Source organism: Salvelinus namaycush, chromosome 22 (genome assembly GCF_016432855.1).
Source record: "Salvelinus namaycush isolate Seneca chromosome 22, SaNama_1.0, whole genome shotgun sequence".
In the NCBI taxonomy this organism is placed as follows: domain Eukaryota; kingdom Metazoa; phylum Chordata; class Actinopteri; order Salmoniformes; family Salmonidae; genus Salvelinus; species Salvelinus namaycush.
The window spans coordinates 5,126,273-5,145,996 of record NC_052328.1 but is presented as its reverse complement, the minus strand read 5'-3'; the positions used below and the strand labels follow the sequence as shown (position 1 = coordinate 5,145,996).

General features: G+C 43.4%; 1 protein-coding gene across 3 annotated transcripts in view; it reads left to right on the top strand.

Moving 5' to 3' along the window:
* The window catches only part of LOC120017473 (arginyl-tRNA--protein transferase 1), a 174,332-nt gene that overhangs the window by 68,478 nt on the left and 86,130 nt on the right, over positions 1–19,724 (top strand). For all 3 annotated transcript variants that reach the window (XM_038960242.1, XM_038960241.1, XM_038960240.1), the window contains one exon: positions 13,155–13,187. In XM_038960242.1, coding sequence (XP_038816170.1) covers positions 13,155–13,187 — 33 coding nt within the window. The remainder of the gene's footprint in view (positions 1–13,154; positions 13,188–19,724) is intronic.

Sequence of the window (19,724 nt, the reverse complement as noted above, 5' to 3'; positions counted from 1 at the left end):
ATCATTGTAATTAAAAAAAAATCTTCTTGGCTTTCAAAATAGCGTCAGACCAAACACTACTCACTCAGTTCCAGGTTGGAATGGTGTCCTCAGGTCTCTGCTGTTTGTTTGCTAGAGCATCCTCTGTATAGCTTGGAAAAAGGATCCCTTGGAAGAAGTAATCTCTCCGGTTAATTTTGGTTTAAAATGAGGTTGTAGGTTTTCAGTTTTGATCTGGAACGAAGGCCATGCTGTGGAGAGTAGCATCCTGCATATGTACCTGCTGAAAAATCCAAGTTTATCTAACTCCAAATCTATCCTTTTGTAAAGAACATGGTGAAAAATGTGAGATCTCCCATGCAGCTGTCTGTCTCTCTCTGAATGGGGCGTGATGTTCGTGTGTGTGTGTGTTTATACAGTTGAAGTCGGAAGTTTACATACACCTTAGCCAAATACATTTAAACTCAGTTTTTCACAACTCCTGACATTTAATCCTAGTATAAATTCCCTGTCTTAGGTCAATTAGGATCACCACTTTATTGTAAATGTGAAATATCAGAATAATAGTAGAGATAATGATTTATTTCAGCTTTTATTTCTTTCATCACATTCCCAGTGGGTCAGAAGTTTACATACACTCAATTAGTATTTGGTACCTTTGCCTTTAAATTGTTTAACTTGGGTCAAATGTTTCGGGTAGCCTTCCACAAGCTTCCCACTAAGTTGGGGGAATTTTGTCCCATTCCTCCTGACAGAGCTGGTGTAACTGAGTCAGGTTTGTAGGCCTCCTTGCTCACACACGCTTTTTCAGTTCTGCCCACACATTTTCTACAGGATTGAGGTCAGGGCTTTGTGATGGCCACTCCAATACCTTGACTTTGTTGTCCTTAAGCCATTTTGCCACAACGTTGGAAGTATGATTGGGGTCATTGTCCATTTGGAAGACCCATTTGCGACCAAGCTTTAACTTCCAGCTGATATCTTGAGATTTCATTTAAATTAATTTTCCTGCCTCATGCCATCTATTTTGTGAAGTGCACCAGTCCCTCCTGCAGCAAAGCACCCCGACAACATGATGCTGCCACCCCCGTGCTTTACGGTTGGGATGGTGTTCTTCGGCTTGCAAGTCTGCCCCTTTTTCCTCCAAAGATAACGATGGTCATTATGGCCAAACAGTTCTATTTTTGTTTCATCAGACCAGAGGACATTTCTCTCAAAAGTACGATCTTTGTCCCCATGTGCAGTTGCAAACCGTAGTCTGGCTTTTTTTATGGCGGTTTTGGAGCAGTGGCTTCTTCCTTGCTGAGCGGCCTTTCAGGTTATGTCGATATAGGGCTCGTTTTACTGTGGCTATAGATATTTTTGTACCTGTTTCCTCCAGCATCTTCACAAGGTCCTTTGCTGTTGTTCTGGGATTGATTTGCACATTTCTCACAAGTTTGTTCATCTCTAGGAGACAGAACGCAACTCCTTCCTGAGCGGTATGACGGCTGTGTGGTCCCATGGTGTTTATACTTGCATACTATTGTTTGTACAGATGAACGTGGTACCTTCAGGCATTTGGAAATTGCTCCCAATGATGAACCAGACTTTTGGAGGTCTTGGTTGATTACTTTTTATTTTCCCACGATGTCAAGCAAAGAGGCACTGAGTAGGGCCCCCCAGAGACAACTGCAGGTCTTGACAGGTGGTCTTGCAGTCAGCAACCATCTTCTGGTAGACAGACCGCTCATTCTGAACAAGCAGGAGATGCTGCTCTTGCTTCTTCAGCTTCTGAAATAATGTGAGATCAATAAAAGTAGTGCCAACCACTGCTGTCACCATTACCTATAGTCTTCCTCAAGAGCACGAGAAAAGCCCAATACACTTTGGTATGGCTGCGTAACTCTGAGATTTGCACTGCTTTTAGAATAATATAAGTTGTGATATGGAAGTTGTTTTCTGTTGGTTGTGAGCAAACTTGTTCAACAAAAATATGGAATATATTTGTGGTCTTACAGGCTTTGGTTATTCTATGTATATTTCAAGGTTGGACGTTAGCAGGTTGGGTGCACCGATTTGGTGCCACCTCGTTAGCCAGTAATTGTTACACCTGTGCTGGCTTGTCATCTTGTTAGTCAGAAGGTGTTTCACCTATGCTGGCACATGTGATATTTAAGAGCGTCTGGCCCAGTGCTCCAGTTGCCCTGAGCGATATGGAGGGTTAACGTCTTTTAGTTGTCTCTCCCTATTTTGATTTCTAATAAACAATCGTTTGTCTGGTTGTTTTGGGTGCTCATGTTGGGTGTCTTTTAGGGCCTAATGAGTGTCTTTCAGAACCAGGGAGTTGGCATCGCCACACACTCTGCTTGGGGCATGATTATATTTCCTCATGGTGTGTTGTACTGAAGTTGGCTGACGAGAAGGGAATGGAACGTAATGACTATAACTACTGTTTCCTGAAGGGGGAAACAAGGTACAACACCTGTTATTAAATTGAAGGAATGAATCCGAGCCTCACGCTTATCACCTGTGGAAGGCGGGACTTCCAGCTAGGCGCGGATTTCATTGGACTTGTCAGGTGTGATTGTAAATCCTTCAACTGAAGTTGTGAGATTGCGACTCCACATAGTGTGTTGTACCTCGTTTCCCTCCTTCAGGGAACAGTAGTCATAGTCATACATTTACGATTTGCAACTCAATAAATCCTGTTTAAATAGTATTTACTCTACCTGACAGCAGACCATGGCACGTGACAGGGGTTCACAGTGGAAAATGAAGGGGAGAAACAGAAAAAAAGGACATACAGTGCCTTCAGAAAGTATTCACAACCCTTTACTTTTTCCACATATTGTGTTACTGCGTGAATGGAATTGGAAAAGTGGAATTATGTTTTTAGAAATGTTTAACAATTTGCTTAACAAGTCACATAAGTTGCATGGACTCACTCTGTGCAATAATAGTGTTTTAACATGATATTTGAAATACTACCTCATCTCTGTACCCCACACATACAATTATCTGTAAGGTCCCTCACTCAAGCAGTGAATTTCAAACACAGATTCAACCGCAAAGATCAGGGAGGTTTTCCAATGCCTCGCAAAGAAGGGTGGCCTAGTTAAAGTTTTGACTTAAATCGTTTTGAAAATATTGTACAATCCAAGTTGTACAAGAAAGACACACAGCTGTAATCGCTGCCAAAGGTGATTCTAACATGCATAGACTCAGGGGTGTGAATACTTATGTAAATTACTATTTCTGTATTTCATTTTCAACAAATTCTCAAATTTCTAAAAACATGTTTTCACTTTGTCGTTATGGGGAATTGTGTGTAGAAAAATAATAAATTATACATTTAGGCTGTAACACAACATGTGGAATAAGTTGAGGGGTATGAATATTTTCTGGAAGGGACTTTCTTTATTCAAAAGAAAGGGAAAGACTTGCTGAAAAAAATAGCTTACGGCCTTGGTTTTACACATTTTCTTAAATGTTTTTCAAAGAGTAACTAGTTGCATCATAGATGCACTCAATTCCGTAAGGTTCATTAAATGCTGCGTCACGTTTCAAAGCTTTCTAGTAGCCGAACTCCATTGAAGTTCTAGGTCCCTACAGAGCCCCTATAACTTCCTTTAAGGCCAGAGGTCAACTCACTCTGTTTGTATTCTCCCAGGCAACCATTTTCACCAGCCTCAACAAACATTTTAGTTTTCCCCAGTTTTTGCCCCAGTCCTTAAAGTAAAATGAAGTGGTCATTGATTTCGAATCGCCAAATGATAGTAGGATGAGGCTCCATGAAAAATAGTGTGGTGAGGGAGGAAAGGAAAGTCTGGGATTCTTTACACCAGAGATCGCATGCCATGTCTCGCAATGCAACAGTGCTGACAAATGAGCAGGCCAACACACTGTGATTGAGTGAGCTCGCTAATGTGGAGAAGAGAGCTTAGTGGCCATTAGACTTTATCGAGACCGGTGACTTTGGTGTGTGTGTGTGAGGGAGAACGTGTCTGTGATAACTATTGTGTGTGTTTGATTGAGAAATATCGTGTATGTCTGAGACGGCTGCTTGCCTTCCTAATGGTACACAGATGAGCGTTTTGTTATAGGAGAGGGAGAGCTGTAGAGGAACTGATGGGCGCCATGTGTGAGAGTGAGGAGGACTAGGAAGTTACTAAATGGAGCAGTACAGTATTTGTATGAGACGCCTGCACGCTCTAGACGTGTGTGTGTGTGTGTCTGTCTCTCTGCCTATGTCATTGGTTTGTGTCTGCAAGCATTACATACAAAAATATGGTGTGTGTGTTTGTGCGTGTGTATTGAGATATGCGTGTGTTTGTGTGTGGTCTGTTTTGTGTGTATGCCTGCTGTACAGTGTGTTTGTGGCCAGACTGGGTTCAGGGCTACCAGACTCCATGAGAGCAGGCTGGTGAGTGACTGAGTGGAGACATACGTGGAAAAACGCTCTGCTGCTCAGCCCTCTGGGGAAGATTACCCAGCAGCCCCCTGCTTATGAGTGCCTGGCATGGTAACAGGAGAGAGGGAGGGATCGTAGTGCCAGCTCTGCCAAACCAGACCTCATAGCCACAGTTTGCCTGCCACTGTTCTTACGACATCTCTCTCTCTTGCACTCACTCTCACTTTCCACCCCCATTTCAATGTCAAATTATGTAATTTGATATCCTTCATGTTCCAGTATAAGATGTTTTTATATTCATTAGCCATGTTTGAGTTAGCTCTGCCACATAGCAAATAAATTAAGTAATCTAATAGTGGGTGATGTTGTTCTGTTCATTAACTCGTTAATTCATTTTTTTGGACAGTTTAGAAAAGTGTTTAATTTGCTGTCCCTTCTGCAATAATGCACTTTGCAAGATTGGGGTCAATTCAGTGCTCTGGTTGAATGGCACGTGGAGTGACCACAGTCCACCTGTGTCTATACTGTGTGTGTGTGTGTGTGTGTTTGCCCATAAACGTGTGTGCGTGTGCCAGTATGTGTGAGCAAGTTTGTAACGTGTTAGTAGTGCTGGAGTACATATTGGTCAGGTGGACGAATAGTAGGAGTACAGTGAGCCACAGTATCCACAGCAGGAGTAGTGGACAGGGAGAGATTAGGAGCAGCATGATAAGATGTGTGGCATTTTGCTCCTGCTGTTAAAGTAATTCTTTCCAGCCTCTCCTCTCCTGATGTGGGTTTTAGTGCCACAGGGAGCACTGTTTGATACTTTTATAGATCACAACCAGACCACACAGTGATAACGGTAATAACACAGATATGGGGTATGTGTTCATTGATTGGTTGTTATTCTGGAATAGAGGAGTGTACAACATTGCTTTTGTACACTCCTCTCTTTATGGATTTCGTGTTTGTGTGTAACCACCTCTGTTTTATGCACAGACTAATGGAGTGTGACTTGTCTCCAGTTTGCAGAGTTACTCTCCCTCTCTCTTTCTCTGCATATACAGTACACTGAGTGTACAAAACTTTGAGATGCACCCCATTTGCCCTCGGAACAGACTCAATTCGTCATGACATGGACTCTACAAGGTGTCAAAAGCGTTAAACAGGGATTCTGGCCCATGTTGACTCCAATGCTTCCCACAGTTTTGTCAAGTTAGCTGTCCTTTTGGTAGTGGACCATTCTTGATGCACGGGTAACTGTTGAGCATGAATAACCCAGCAGCGTTGCAGTTCTTGACACTCAACCTGGTGCACCTGACACCTACTACCATACCCCGTTCAAAAGGCACTTCAATCTTTTGTCTCGCACACATACAGTGCATTCCAAAAGTATTCAGACCCCTTGACTTACCTACATTTTGTTACGTTAGTCTTATTTTAAAATTGATTAAATAAAAATAAAAAATCCTCTGTACCACATAATTACAAAGCGAAAACGGGTATTTAGAAATGTTTTGCAATTGTATTCAGACAATTTGCTATGAGACTCGAAATTGAGCTTAAGTGCATCCTGTTTCCATTGATCATCCTTGATCTGTTTCTACAACTTGATTGGAGTGCACCTGTGGTAAATTCAATTGATGGGACATTTTTTATTTTATTGAATCTTTGTTTAACTAGGCAAGTCAGTTAAGAACAAATTCTTATTTACAATGACTGCCTTGTTCAGGGGCAGAACGACAGATTTTTACCTTGTCAGCTCGGGGATTCGATCTAGCAACCTTTCGGTTACTGGCCCAACGCTCTAACCACTAGGCTACCTGCCGCCCGACATGATTTGGAAAGGCATCTGTGTATATAAGGTCCCACAGTTGACAGTGCAAAAATCAAGCCATGGGGTCGAAGGAATTGTCCCGAGACAGGATTGTGTCGAGGCACAGTTCTGGGGAAGGGTACCAAAACATTTCTGCAGCGTTGAAGGTCCCCAAGTACACAGTGGCCTCCATTCTTAAATGGAACAAGTTTGGAACCACCAAGACTCTTCCTGGAGCTGGCAGCCCGGGAAAACTGAGCAATCGTGGGAGAAGGGCCTTGATCAGGGAGGTGAACAAGAACCCGATGGTCACTCTGACAGAGCTCCAGTTTCTCTGCAGCACTCCACCAATCAGGCCAGATGGAAGCCACTCCTCAGTAAAAGGCACATGACAGCCCGCTTGGCATTTGCCAAAAGGCACCTAAAGGACTCTGACCATGAGAAACAAGATTCTCTGACCTGATGAAACCAAGATTGAACTATTTGGCCTGAATGCCAAGCGTCACGTCTGAAGGAAACCTTGCACTATCCCTACGGTGAAGGATGGTGGTGTCAGCATCATGCTGTGGGGATGTTTTTCAGCGGCAGGGACTGGGAGACCAGTCAGGATCGAAGGGAAAGATGAACGGAGCTAAGTACAGAGATCCTTGATGTTAACCTGCTCCAAAGCGCTCAGGACCTCAGACTGGGTTGAAGGTTCACCTTCCAACAGGACAACGACCCTAAGCACACCGCCAAGACAATGCAGGAGTGACTTTGGGACAAGTCTCAATGTCCTTGAGCAGCCCCCAGCCAGAGCCCGGACTTGAACCCGATCGAATATCTCTGGAGTAGGGTTGCACATTTTGGGGGAATATTCAGAGGTGGAAACATTGCGTGGGAATATATGGGAATTAACGGTAATATATGCAAATTCGTATACCATTTAAATGTTTTTTTACGTAATATATATTTATTTACCATATATGGAGACAGAAACATTAACGTTTTACCTTATCATTAATATACATAAATGCAAATGATTAAATCCTTCCAATAGAAATAAAAAAAACAATTTAGTTACGAATTGAATTTTAATTGAGTTGACTTCATGAGATGATTTCACTGAACAACAAAAGAAAGGGAATATTGAATGATCCAGCGCATCTCCCAAAAACGTTTTCAACATACATCTGTAAAATGATATTCTAGAAACTAATGCTTTGGTTGTCTTCCTCTCAGGCTTCCATGTCATCTCCCTGGACCTCCTCAATGTCCACCTCTTGAACATCAGACTCTGAGGCCTCATCTTCACTGTCACTTTCCAACCTTGTTGAGGATGGCTCGTTGTCAGGCTCAAAAAGCCTCAAATTTACCCGGATGGCCACCAACCCTTGTATTGGTCAGCCTGTTGCGTGCTTTGGTGTGTGTGTTCCCAAACAAGGACCAGTTGCGCTCTGAGGCGGCTGATGTTGGTGGGATTTGGAGGATGATGGAGGCAACAGGGGAAAGAGTCTCAGATCCACAAAGTCCCTTCCACCAGGTGGCTGATGAGATATGTTGGCACGACTGCCATATTGCATCTTTATCCCAAAGCCCTTGCTTGGAAGTGTACTTCGCCAGACTGCCAAGACCCTTGCCCTCATCCAGGCCAAGGTGGCGAGACACGGTAATGATGATACCATAGGCCTTGTTGATCTCTGCACCAGACAGGATGCTCTTGCCAGCATACTTGGGGTCCAACAAGTACTCTGCGGCGTGTATGGGCTTCAGGCACAATGTTTTTTGATGCATTTCAGAATTGCATTTTCCTCTGCTTGGAGCAACAGTGAAGTGGGCAGGGCAGTACAGATTTCTTCTCTTACATCTGCTAGCAGAGTCTGAACATCAGACAGGATGCCATTGTCTCCCTCAATCTGTGCAATGGCTACTGCTATAGGTTTCAGGCTGCATACCACTCTGTCCCAAAATTCATCATCCAGGAGGATCCTCTTGATGGGGCTGTCCATATCGGCAGACTGACTGTGATATGGGCAATTCTTGGAGAGACTCCTTCCCCTCCAGGAGACAGTCAAACATGACAACACCACCCCAACGGGTGTTGCTGGGCTGCTTAAATGTGGTGCTCTTATTCTTCTTCTCACTTTGCTTGGTGAGGTATATTGCTGCTATAACTTGATAACCCTTCACATTACCTAACCATTTATTTTGCACTCTTGTAGAGTGTATCCATTGTTTTCAATGCCATGATGTCCTTGAGGAGCAGATTCAATGCATGCGCAGCACAGCCAATGGGTGTGATGTGAGGGTAGGACTCCTCCACTTTAGACCAAGCAGCCTTCATGGTCGCAGCATTGTCTGTCACCAGTGCAAATACCTTCTGTGGTCCAAGGTCATTGATGACTGCCTTCAGCTCATCTGCAAGGTAGAGACCAGTGTGTCTGTTGTCTGTGCTCTTGTAGAATTCTGGTTGAGGGGTGGAGATGTAGTTTATTCCTTGGCCACGAACATTCGACCACCCATCCTAGATGATTGCAATACAGTTTGCTTTCTCTGTGATTTGCTTGACCTTCACTGGAACTCTGCATCCAGAAAATGAGTAGATAAAGCATGTCTGGTGGAAGCGTGTATGCTGGGCGAAGAATATTCAGAAATCTCTTCCAATGCACATTGCCTGTGAGCATCAGAGGTGAACCAGTTGCATACACAGCTCGAGCAAGACATTCATCAGCATTTCTCTGACTATGTTACTCCATTGAGTCAAAACCTTCTGATTTCAGGAGGACCATGAGCTGTTGCTATCGATAAGGTGTCTGATTCATAGTTTTCAGGGACTTTTGTCAGAGGTTGTGAGTGCTGAGGGAACTTTATGCACTTGGCCAGATGATTCTGCATCTTTGTTGCATTCTTCACATATGATTTGGCACAGTATTTGCAATTGTACACAGCTTTTCCTTCTACATTAGCTGCAGTGAAATCTCTCCACACATCAGATAGTGCCCGTGGCATTTTCCTCTAAAGATTAGATTTAAAAAATAATTGTAAAAAAAAAATATATATATTTACAATTCCATGTACAGATAAATAGTTAAGCAGTTAGATTAAACAACTCCTAAGATAAATGTTTTAAAATGAAACATGTATGGAAACAGGTGAATTAACACTGTTAGCAGGCTCAAGCAAGCTAAAACCTACATGGTAGCAAAAACTAACTATCAGAAATGGTTAACAAGTTAGAAATGATTTCAACACACTTTGCTGTAGGTTACTATTTACTAGTTAACAAAAAGTATTGTAATCAAAACATGCCAGAAAGCATGTAGTCCTTGGCTCAGGCAGTTTAGTAGTGTGGGCTCAATAGCATCTCATTTAGTGTGCAAGATCTTGAGAATCAGCTGTACATGTGATGGAAGAGTACACTGCACATGTGATGGAAGAATGCACAATGCAATTCCATTGAATTGGGGATAGTTTAACCAAAATATGCCACAAGACCTAGGATTGCCTTGTGTATCCCACAAAAAAAGGTTCACTGTTATAAGCTAACTTTTTTTGGATTAATTTAAGCAAAATCCCCAATTCCCGGGCTTAACTTCCCATGGAAAATGTCAGACCCTTTGCAACCCTACTCTGGAGAGACCTGAAAAAGAGGGGAATGAAAGAAACTCCCGAAATACTGGTGTGCTAAGCTTTTAGCGTCATAACCAAGACGACTAGAGGTTGTAATTGCTGCCAAGGTGCTTCAACAAGGTACTGAGTAAAGGGTCTGAAAACTTAGGTAAATGTAATATTTCATTTTTTTATTTTATACAATTTGCTAACATTTCTAAACCTGTTTGCTTTGTCATTATGGGGTATTGTGTGTAGATTGAGGGGGGGAAAAAGACGAACGTAACAATGTGGAAAAAGTCAAGGTGTCTGACTTTACGAATGCACTGTATACATCAGGAAAATATATATACACTGCTCAAAAAAATAAAGGGAACACTTAAACAACACAATGTAACTCCAAGTCAATCACACTTCTGGGAAATCAAACTGTCCACTTAGGAAGCAACACTGATTGACAATACATTTCACATGCTGTTGTGCAAATGGAATAGACAACAGGTGGAAATTATAGGCAATTAGCAAGACACCCCCAATAAAGGAGTGGTTCTGCAGGTGGTGACAACAGACCACTTCTCAGTTCCTATGCTTCCTGGCTGATGTTTTGGTCACTTTTGAATGCTGGCGGTGCTTTCACTCTAGTGGTAGCGTGAGACGGAGTCTACAACCCACACAAGTGGCTCAGGTAGTGCAGCTCATCCAGGATGGCACATCAATGCGAGCTGTGGCAAGAAGGTTTGCTGTGTCTGTCAGCGTAGTGTCCAGAGCATGGAGGCGCTACCAGGAGACAGGCCAGTACATCAGGAGACGTGGAGGAGGCCGTAGGAGGGCAACAACCCAGCAGCAGGACCGCTACCTCCGCCTTTGTGCCAGGAGGTGCACTGCCAGAGCCCTGCAAAATGACCTCCAGCAGGCCACAAATGTGCATGTGTCTGCTCAAACGGTCAGAAACGGAGTCCATGAGGGTGGTATGAGGGCCCGACGTCCACAGGTGGGGGTTGTGCTTACAGCCCAACACCGTGCAGGACGTTTGGCATTTGCCAGAGAACACCAAGATTGGCAAATTCGCCACTGGCGCCCTGTGCTCTTCACAGATGAAAGCAGGTTCACACTGAGCACATGTGACAGAGTTCTCCACACCATGGAGAACGTTCTGCTGCCTGCAACATCCTCCAGCATGACCGGTTTGGCGGTGGGTCAGTCATGGTGTGGGGTGGCATTTCTTTGGGGGGCCGCACAGCCCTCCATGTGCTCGCCAGAGGTAGCTTGACTGCTATTAGGTACCGATATGAGATCCTCAGACCCCTTGTGAGACCATATGCTGGTGCGGTTGGCCCTGGGTTCCTCCTAATGCATGACAATGCTAGACCTCATGTGGCTGGAGTGTGTCAGCAGTTCCTGCAAGAGGAAGGCATTGTTGCTATGGACTGGCCCGCCCGTTCCCCAGACCTGAATCCAATTGAGCACATCTGGGACATCATGTCTCGCTCCATCCACCAAAGCCACGTTGCACCACAGACTGTCCAGGAGTTGGCGAATGCTTTAGTCAAGGTCTGGGAGGAGATCCCTCAGGAGACCATCCGCCACCTCATCAGGAGCATGCCCAGGCGTTGTAGGGAGGTCATACAGGCACGTGGAGGCCACACACACTACTGAGCCTAATTTTGACTTGTTTTAAGGACATTACATCAAAGTTGGATCAGCCTGTAGTGTGGTTTTCCACTTTAATTTTCAGTGTGACTCCAAATCCAGACCTCCATGGGTTGATAAATTTGATTTCCATTGATCATTTTTGTGTGATTTTGTTGTCAGCACATTCAACTATGTAAAGAAAAAAGTATTTAATAAGAATATTTCATTCATTCAGATCTAGGATGTGTTATTTTAGTGTTCCCTTTATTTTTTTGAGCAGTGTTTATTTTTTACTTGTATTTATCCCCATATTTTAATACTGTTTTCTTCATTTTTTGAACTGCTACCGGGGACCTTCAGACGAGTCTTGTGAGGCTTGTGTGTGTCCTAGGCCAAAAAGAACACCATTGTGTTCGTGAGAGTCTTTCCACAGAGAGGTCATAGTTTGTAGGCCAAACCATTCACTGCAGACGTTTCCACGAGAAGTCCGATTTTTGGGAAGTCTCATGGTCTGAGAAACACCGCTGTAGCTTTGCCACCTTTCACCATTGGTATAGAAGGGCGATATCGGCGGATGTGGTCGATTGCAAACAATCTATAGCTTAAACAGACACATTTTTATGTTTAAAAAAATAAATAATTAATTAGATTTCCGCAGGGGCGCGCCCATTGTAGGCCAAGGGTTAAGGAGAGAGCTATATTTCATTGTGTTTTGTTCACTTAGCTTATACAGCTAATTTTGCCTACTGAACAGCCTGACTCAGAGAGGAATGCTACTTATGTTAGCTAGCTGGCTAAGGATATCCAACACTGCAACTATTCCAAGACAAGGTTAGCTTACGGTTTTATTAATTTATTGCCACAAGGCCCGCCGGTCTACCTGTTAAACTGCTTGCTGTACACTGTACTGCGTGATTGTACCCATGGATTGGATTGTGGGCTTATTTTAACGCGCTAGTTCTAGTAGCCATGTTTACTATGATGTTAGCTAATATGTTGACAATGATGTAGGCTCTGTGTAGCGGTTATGGTATGAAGGTTTGGCTTGGAGAGGTTTTTTCACCTGGTCACAGACAACTGTTGTGTTGTGGACTGAAGTCCACAAGCGTAGAGAAAAGATGATTGTGCGTAGATGCGAGAAGGAGTTAAACAACTAGCAAAGTGATGATGCTTCTTGTATGTGTCTGCTATGAAAGTGAACTGTGTGCGCGGGTGATCAGGGTTGTATTCATTCCGCCAATTCAAAACGTTTCTTAAACGGAAGCAAGTGGAACTAAACGGGGATGGACCTACCTGAATTTGTCAAATAGAAACTCTTGTTTTGGACTAATGATTACACCCTAGATCAGCTAGATGCAGGAAACAATGTACAAGGTGGTATTGAATGTGTCAACTTGGTTACTGGGTGAATGGAATATGAATGACAGTCATCCAATATGCTGTAATACTAAGACCATGCTCATTTAAAAAACATTTTTTAAACGGCACCAACCGCCGCTCGTATGATCCTCAAGACAAATGTTTCCTCTTGTGAAAACACGATCTTCCTCTCTATGGCATACTGAATTTACTCTCCATTTGATATATTACATCTAAATAAGCACAGGAATGGGAGGGTTACACCATAAGAGACAGTTACTGGGAAAATGTATGGTTTTCATTTGAAACTCGTGGCCCATAGAGATTAAGTGACCCTCATAACTAACTGTTTATTTTTCTCCCTTTTCTTTCTCTTGGCGCTGGCTGCTCGTCCCCCCTCTACAGTTCAGGAGATTTCTCTGTGACTCACCACTTGAGGTACGTACCCCTGCCCTCCTGTTGACTACATACTTCTACATTTCCAAAGTGTATAAATTACTCCAATGCCTGATTCACACTACTGAGATGTACTGGCCTGTTTACGCATCCACTATAGTTGCTGGAACCGTGCTAGAATGGACAATGTGAAAAGAACATATCTGAGTTAGCAAAGTACAGTTTTGAAAAAGAATGTGCAAATATTGTACAAATTGTATTGGTCACATACACATGGTTAGCAGATGTTATTGCGAGTGTAGCGAAATGCTTATGCTTCTAGATCCGACAGTGCTTTAGTATCTAACAGGTAATATCTAACAATTCCACAACAAAACCTAATACACACAATCTAGTAAAGGAATGGGATAAGAATATATAAATATAAAATATATGGATCAGCAGTGAGAGAGCAGCTTAGATGCAATAGATAGTGTAGTATATACATATGAGATAAGTGATGCGAGGTATGTAAACATTCTTAAAGCGGCATTATTAAAGTGACTAGTGTTCCATTTATTAAAGTGGCCAATGATATCAAGTCTGTAGGTAGGCAGCTGCCTCTGTGTTAGTGGTGGCTGTTTAACAATCTGATGGCCTTGAGATAGAAGCTGTTTTTCAACCTCTTGGTCCCAGATTTGATGCACCTGTACTTACCTCGCCTTCTGGATGGAAGCGGGGTGAACAGGCAGTGGCTCGGGTGGTTATTGTCCTTGATTATCTTTTTTGCCTTCCTGTGACATCAGGTGTTGTAGGTGTCCTGGAGGGCAGGTAGTTTGCCCCCGGTGATGCGTTGTACCCTCTGGAGAGTCCTGCGGTTGTGGGCGGTGCAGTTGCCGTACCAGGCGGTGATACAGCCCGACAGGATGCTCTCAATTGTGCACCTGTAAAAGTTTGAGGGTTTTCGGTGACGAGCCAATTTTTTTCCAGCCCCCTGAGGTTGAAGAGGCGGTGTTGTGCTTTATTCACCACACTGTCTGTGTGGGTGGACCATTTCAGTTTGTCTGTGTGTGTACACCGAGGAACTTAACTTTCCACCGTCTCCACTGCTGTCCCATCGATGTGGATAGGGGGTTGCTTCCTTTGCTGTTTCCTGAAGTCCATGATCATCTATCTTGTTTTTCTGACATTGAGTGAGAGGTTATTTTCCTGACACCACACTCTAAAGGCCCTCACCACCTCCCTGTAGGCTGTCTTGTCGTTGTTGGTAATCAAACCATTGTTGTGTCATCTGCAAACTTGGCGATTTGAGTTGGAGGTGTGCATGGCCACGCAGTCGTGGGTGAACAGGGAGTACAGGAGGGGGCTGAGAACGCACCCTTGTGGGGCCCCAGTGTTGAGGATCAGCAGAGTGGAGATGTTGTTTCCTACCTTCACCTGGGGGCGGCCCGTCAGGAAGTCCAGGACCCAGTTGCACAGGGTGGGGTCAGACCCATGGACACTGAGCTGTAGTCAATGAACAGCATTCTTGCGTAGGTATTCCTCTTGTCCAGATGGGATAGGGCAGTGTGCAGTGTGATGGCGATTGCATCGTCGGTTGACCTATTGGGGAGGTAAGCAAATTGAAGTGGGTCTAGGGTGGCAGGTAAGGTGGAGAAGAAATTATCCCTGACTAGTCTCTCAAAGCACTTCATGATGACAGAAGTGAGTGCTATGGGCCATCTTGAAGCATGTGGGGACAGCAGACTGGGATAGGGATTGGTTTAATATGTCCGTAAACACACCAGCATGCTCTGAGGACGCAGCTAGGGTTTAAATGTTTTACTCACGTCGGCCACGGAGGAGAGCCCACAGTCTTTGGTAGCGGTTCGCATCAGTGGCACTGTTTTGTGCGCAAAGAAGTTGTTTAATTTGTCTGGGAGTAAGACGTCGATGTCTGCGACGGCTGGTTTTCTTTTTGTAGTACGTGATTGTCTGTAGACCCTGCAACATACGTCTCATGTTTGAGCCGTTGTATTGCGACTCCACTTTGTCTCTATACTGACACTTTGCTTGTTTGATTTCCTTGGAGGGAATAACTACACTGTTTGTATTCGGCCATATTCCCAGTTGCCTTGCCATGATTAAATGCGGGGGTACATTCTTTAAGTTTTACGCGAATGCTGCCATCCAATCCACGGTTTCTGTTTAGGGAAGGTTTTTATAGTCACAGCGGGTACGACATCTCCAATGCACCTCCTTTATAAACTCGCTCACCGAGTCAGCGTATTCGTCAATGTTGTTATCTGAGTCTACCCGGAACGTATCCCAGTCCAGGTGATCGAAGCAATCTTGAAGCGTGAAATCCAATTGGTCAGACCAACGTTGGATAGACCTAAGCACGGACACTTCCTGTTTTAGTTTCTGCCTATAGCAGCGGTTCTTAAACTTTTTCAGCCTGGGACCCAAATGAGAAATTCTGTGTTTTCCTGGGACCCAAGCTTATGTAAAACATGCAACTATATGTAAAAAAATATATAATAAAGACAAATAACAAAATATAAATAGCTATTCATGTTTATTCTTCCCAATTAAAAACACTGTCTAGGTTGGAACTGTTGCTGTTAAAATATATAATAAATCATTTTCATTCTGAATAAACTGATTGACCACATCACACAGATGTAAACCAGAAAACAAACACAAAGCCCTAAAGAGAGGTTTGTGGCTGGTTGAAGCTTCAACAAGCACGTCTACTCTGGGCTCAGTTTTTGACAGTGTAACCCTGTACTTGATTTTATGTATGCCAGAGTTGAGAACCCTGACTCATAGATATGTGGTGCCAAACTGGATCAGAACATCTACTGCTTTCTCCGTCAAGCAGGAGACCACTTCCTGCTGTAGATGAGCAATCCAGAACTGTGTGAGTGTGTTTTCCTCAAAAACATTTTGCTTCAATCTGTTTATTCCAGTTCAGAATACATTGTTTTACTTGTATTTTAACAGCAATAGTTCCAACCTATACTTGTTTTCTTCAATCATTTCTATAGTAAGATGTACAGTAGGCCTGCTCATTTTTCATCATATGTACTGTTACTTAGGGTTGTCTGTCAGTAGCTAGCTAGCTTGCTTTGGCTTACTTTACCTAGCTAGCTGTTAGCTATTAGGGGGATTGTTTGAATCAAATAAAATGTATTTATGTAGCCCTTCTTACATCAGCTGATATCTCAAAGTGCTGTACAGAAACCCAGCCTAAAACCCCAAACAGCAACCAATGCAGGTGTAGAAGCACGGTGGCTAGGAAAAACTCCCTAGAAAGGCCAAAACCTAGGAAGAAACCAGGCTATGAGGGGTGGCCAGTCCTCTCCTGGCTGTGCCGGGTGGAGATTATAACAGAACATGGCCAAGATGTTCAAATGTTCATAAATGACCAGCATGGTCAAATAATAATAATCACAGTAGTTGTCGAGGGTGCAGCAAGTCAGCACCTCAGGAGTAAATGTCAGATCATAGAAACACTTTTACTACTATGTTCTAAAATAACAACAATGCCTTGCTTGCTTGCTGACTAACTTTTCCACTGTCAAAGCACTGTTTCCTGAGGCATTCTGCCCTGTTCTGAAATAACTCCCTGTGTTTACTGTCATGCTCAGTGTTGCCAGATCCAGCTAAAATTTCTAGCCCAAAGACCTCTGAAAACAAGGCCTGAAAACTAGTCCCCAAAAATGTTTTCGCAGCAAGAGAGGAGTTGCCACATTTATCCATGAAACCCCTTTTCCATAACGTTATCGAGCGAATTAAGGAATATCTACATAATTTAACGACGTAGGCTAAGAAGCTAAATTCGTTTTTCCATCAAAGTAATAATTCTTGAAAGTTTAAGAATGTCGCCAGACAAAAGATAAATCACCCTTAAACTCTCCAGATCATTTTCTATCAATGGATGTCGATTTAACTGGTTTTGACTGCTATGATTAGACAATAAAGCCCTAGGAGGTGTGGTATATGGCAAATTTACCACGGTTAATGGCTGTACTTTGGACATATTGGCCATACACCACAAAACCATGAGGAGCCTTATTGCTATTATAAACTGGTTAACAATGTTATTAAAGCATACTTCCGAGTGGCACAGCGATCTAAGGCACTGCATCTCAGTGCAAGAGGCGTCACTATTGTACCTGGTTTGAATCCAGGCTGTATCACGTCCGGCCGTGATTGGGAGTCCCATAGGGCGACGCACAATTGGCCCAGCGTCGTCTGGGTTTGGCCCGGAGTAGGCCATTAAAGTAAATATGAATTTGTTCTTAATTGACTTGTCTAGTTAAATATATAAAAAAGATCTATATTCTATATGGTACAATCTAGTTAGCTGACACAAGCACAGGTCTAATAACAGTTCGCTAGGCAGTCAGAGCTTTAGTATTGTTTATAGGCTACCTGCATCTTGTTGAGCTGAAAAGGCCAACATCTAATTTCAGGGAAAAGTCCACAATGAAACTAACATTAAATGTGGAGAATGATACATTCGCGATAGAGCTGTGACCATGATCACAATTGACAACTTCCCATTTTCCCCATAACAGAAGCACTCGCGCAGCTCTCCAGACCCTAGAACTGAGCATGAGTAAAACACTTTGCTTGATACGGTTATCCATTAGAAGTCGACATTTGAATGCCGTTTACTTTAAACCACCTGTGAGCGAATTTATCTAAAGAGCTGTAGTGCGCCAAAAGTCCTTTTCCAATGCCTTGTCGCCGTTATCAGTTCTTGCTCGTTAATGTTTTACGGAAAAGGGGTGTCTTCATAATGACCAATACAAATAGCCTACCTACAAATGGTAAAAGGTTGTCACCATGTGCGCGTGTGCTGCTAGTAACAACCTGCTCACTGCCTGGTAGTCAGCAGCAGCAGGTTATAGTTAAATATATATTATTATTATTTTTAAAGAGTAATACCGTGGCGGGCGCGGTGCAATTTAGAAGTAGGCCCGAAACCCGCCACCAATACATTTTCACCCACAACATCGTTTTCAAAGTTGCCCAATTTTGCGAGAAAACCGCAAACATGGCAACCCTGACGGCCTGTGGATGTTTGGTCAGGACGTGACGTTTGAATTTGTTTGTTTTCAGTGATTCATTACTAAACACTCCTCCACACAACACATTGTGGGCACTCGTCATTATTTCTCAAAGTTTGTATGAAGCAAAGAGAAACTCATCGCTGTATTTGCGTTTTAATGGCGGTTGTCCTCAGTCAGAATTTAGATAGCGGCGAGTGGGAATGACAAGTCATTGGCTGACAGCGCATCTGCTGCTGAACAACAGCGCTGCAGCGTTTAGGTTGCGGAGTGATCTTCAAGAAAACTGCAGAAAAAGATCTGGTAAACCGCGAAGCACACGGGCATCTCCCTCCCTCCCTCTCGCTCAGCTGCCAAACTGACACCGCTGCTAATCAGAGAGCGCTGTTGCACTTGGCCAAACCAATTCCAGTAATTCATTAAATAATTATACATTTACTCTAACATGTCGCAACCCATTAACAGGTCCGCGACCGACACTTTAAGAAAGGTTGGCCTATAGGACAGGAGCAACAAGATGGAGTCATGGTCAGATTTGCCAAAAGGAGGGCGGGGGAGGACCTTGTATGCATCACGGAGGGGTCAATTGTGTTACTCGCTCGTGTACTGCAATGGATATGCTGATAGAATTTAGGTAGCCTTGTTCTCAAATTAGCTTTGTTAAAATCCCCAGCTACAATAAATTCATCCTCAGGATATATGGTTTCCAGTTTACATAGTCCAGTGAAGTTCCTTGATGGCGTCTTGGTATCCGCTTGCGAAGGGATATACACGGCTGTGACAATAATGGAGGAAAGTTCTCTTTGGAGATAATACGGTCGGCATTTGATTGTGAGGAATTCTAGGTCAGGTGAACAGAAGGACTTGAGTTCCTGTATGTTGTTACAATTACACATTCGTTAATCATGAAACATACACCCCCGCCCTTCTTCTTACCGGAGAGATGTTTATTCCGGTAATTTCGTCGACTTTGTTAACTAGGGACTGGACATTAGCGAGTAATATATTTGGAAGCGGTGGGTGGTGTGCGCACATCCGAAGCCTCACTAGAAGACAACTCCTGCACCCTCTCCTCCGGCGGCTTTGTTTTGGGTCGGCCTCTGGAATCAGTTTAAATGCCCTGGGAGGTGCAGACAAAGGATCCGCTTTGGATAAGTCGTATTCCTGGTCGTAGTGCTCGTCGCAGAGAGACGTATGTTGACGTCTCTCTGATATCCAATAGTTCTTCCCGGCTGTATGTAATAACACTTAAGGTTTTCGGGGCTAACAATGTAAGAAATAATACATTTTAAAAATACTGCACAGTTTCCTGAGGACTAGAAGTGAAGCTGTCATCTCTATCGGCACCATTTTCCAATTTACATTTCAGGTTTGCAAAGCTCTTAGACTTACCCAGAAAGACTCATAGCTGTAATCGCTGCCAAAGGTGATTCTAACATGTATTGACTCAAAGGGTTGAATTCTTTTTACCAAGATATATTATTTTTCACTTTTTTGGACTTTGACAGGGTATTTGGTGTAGATCGTTGACAGAAAATGA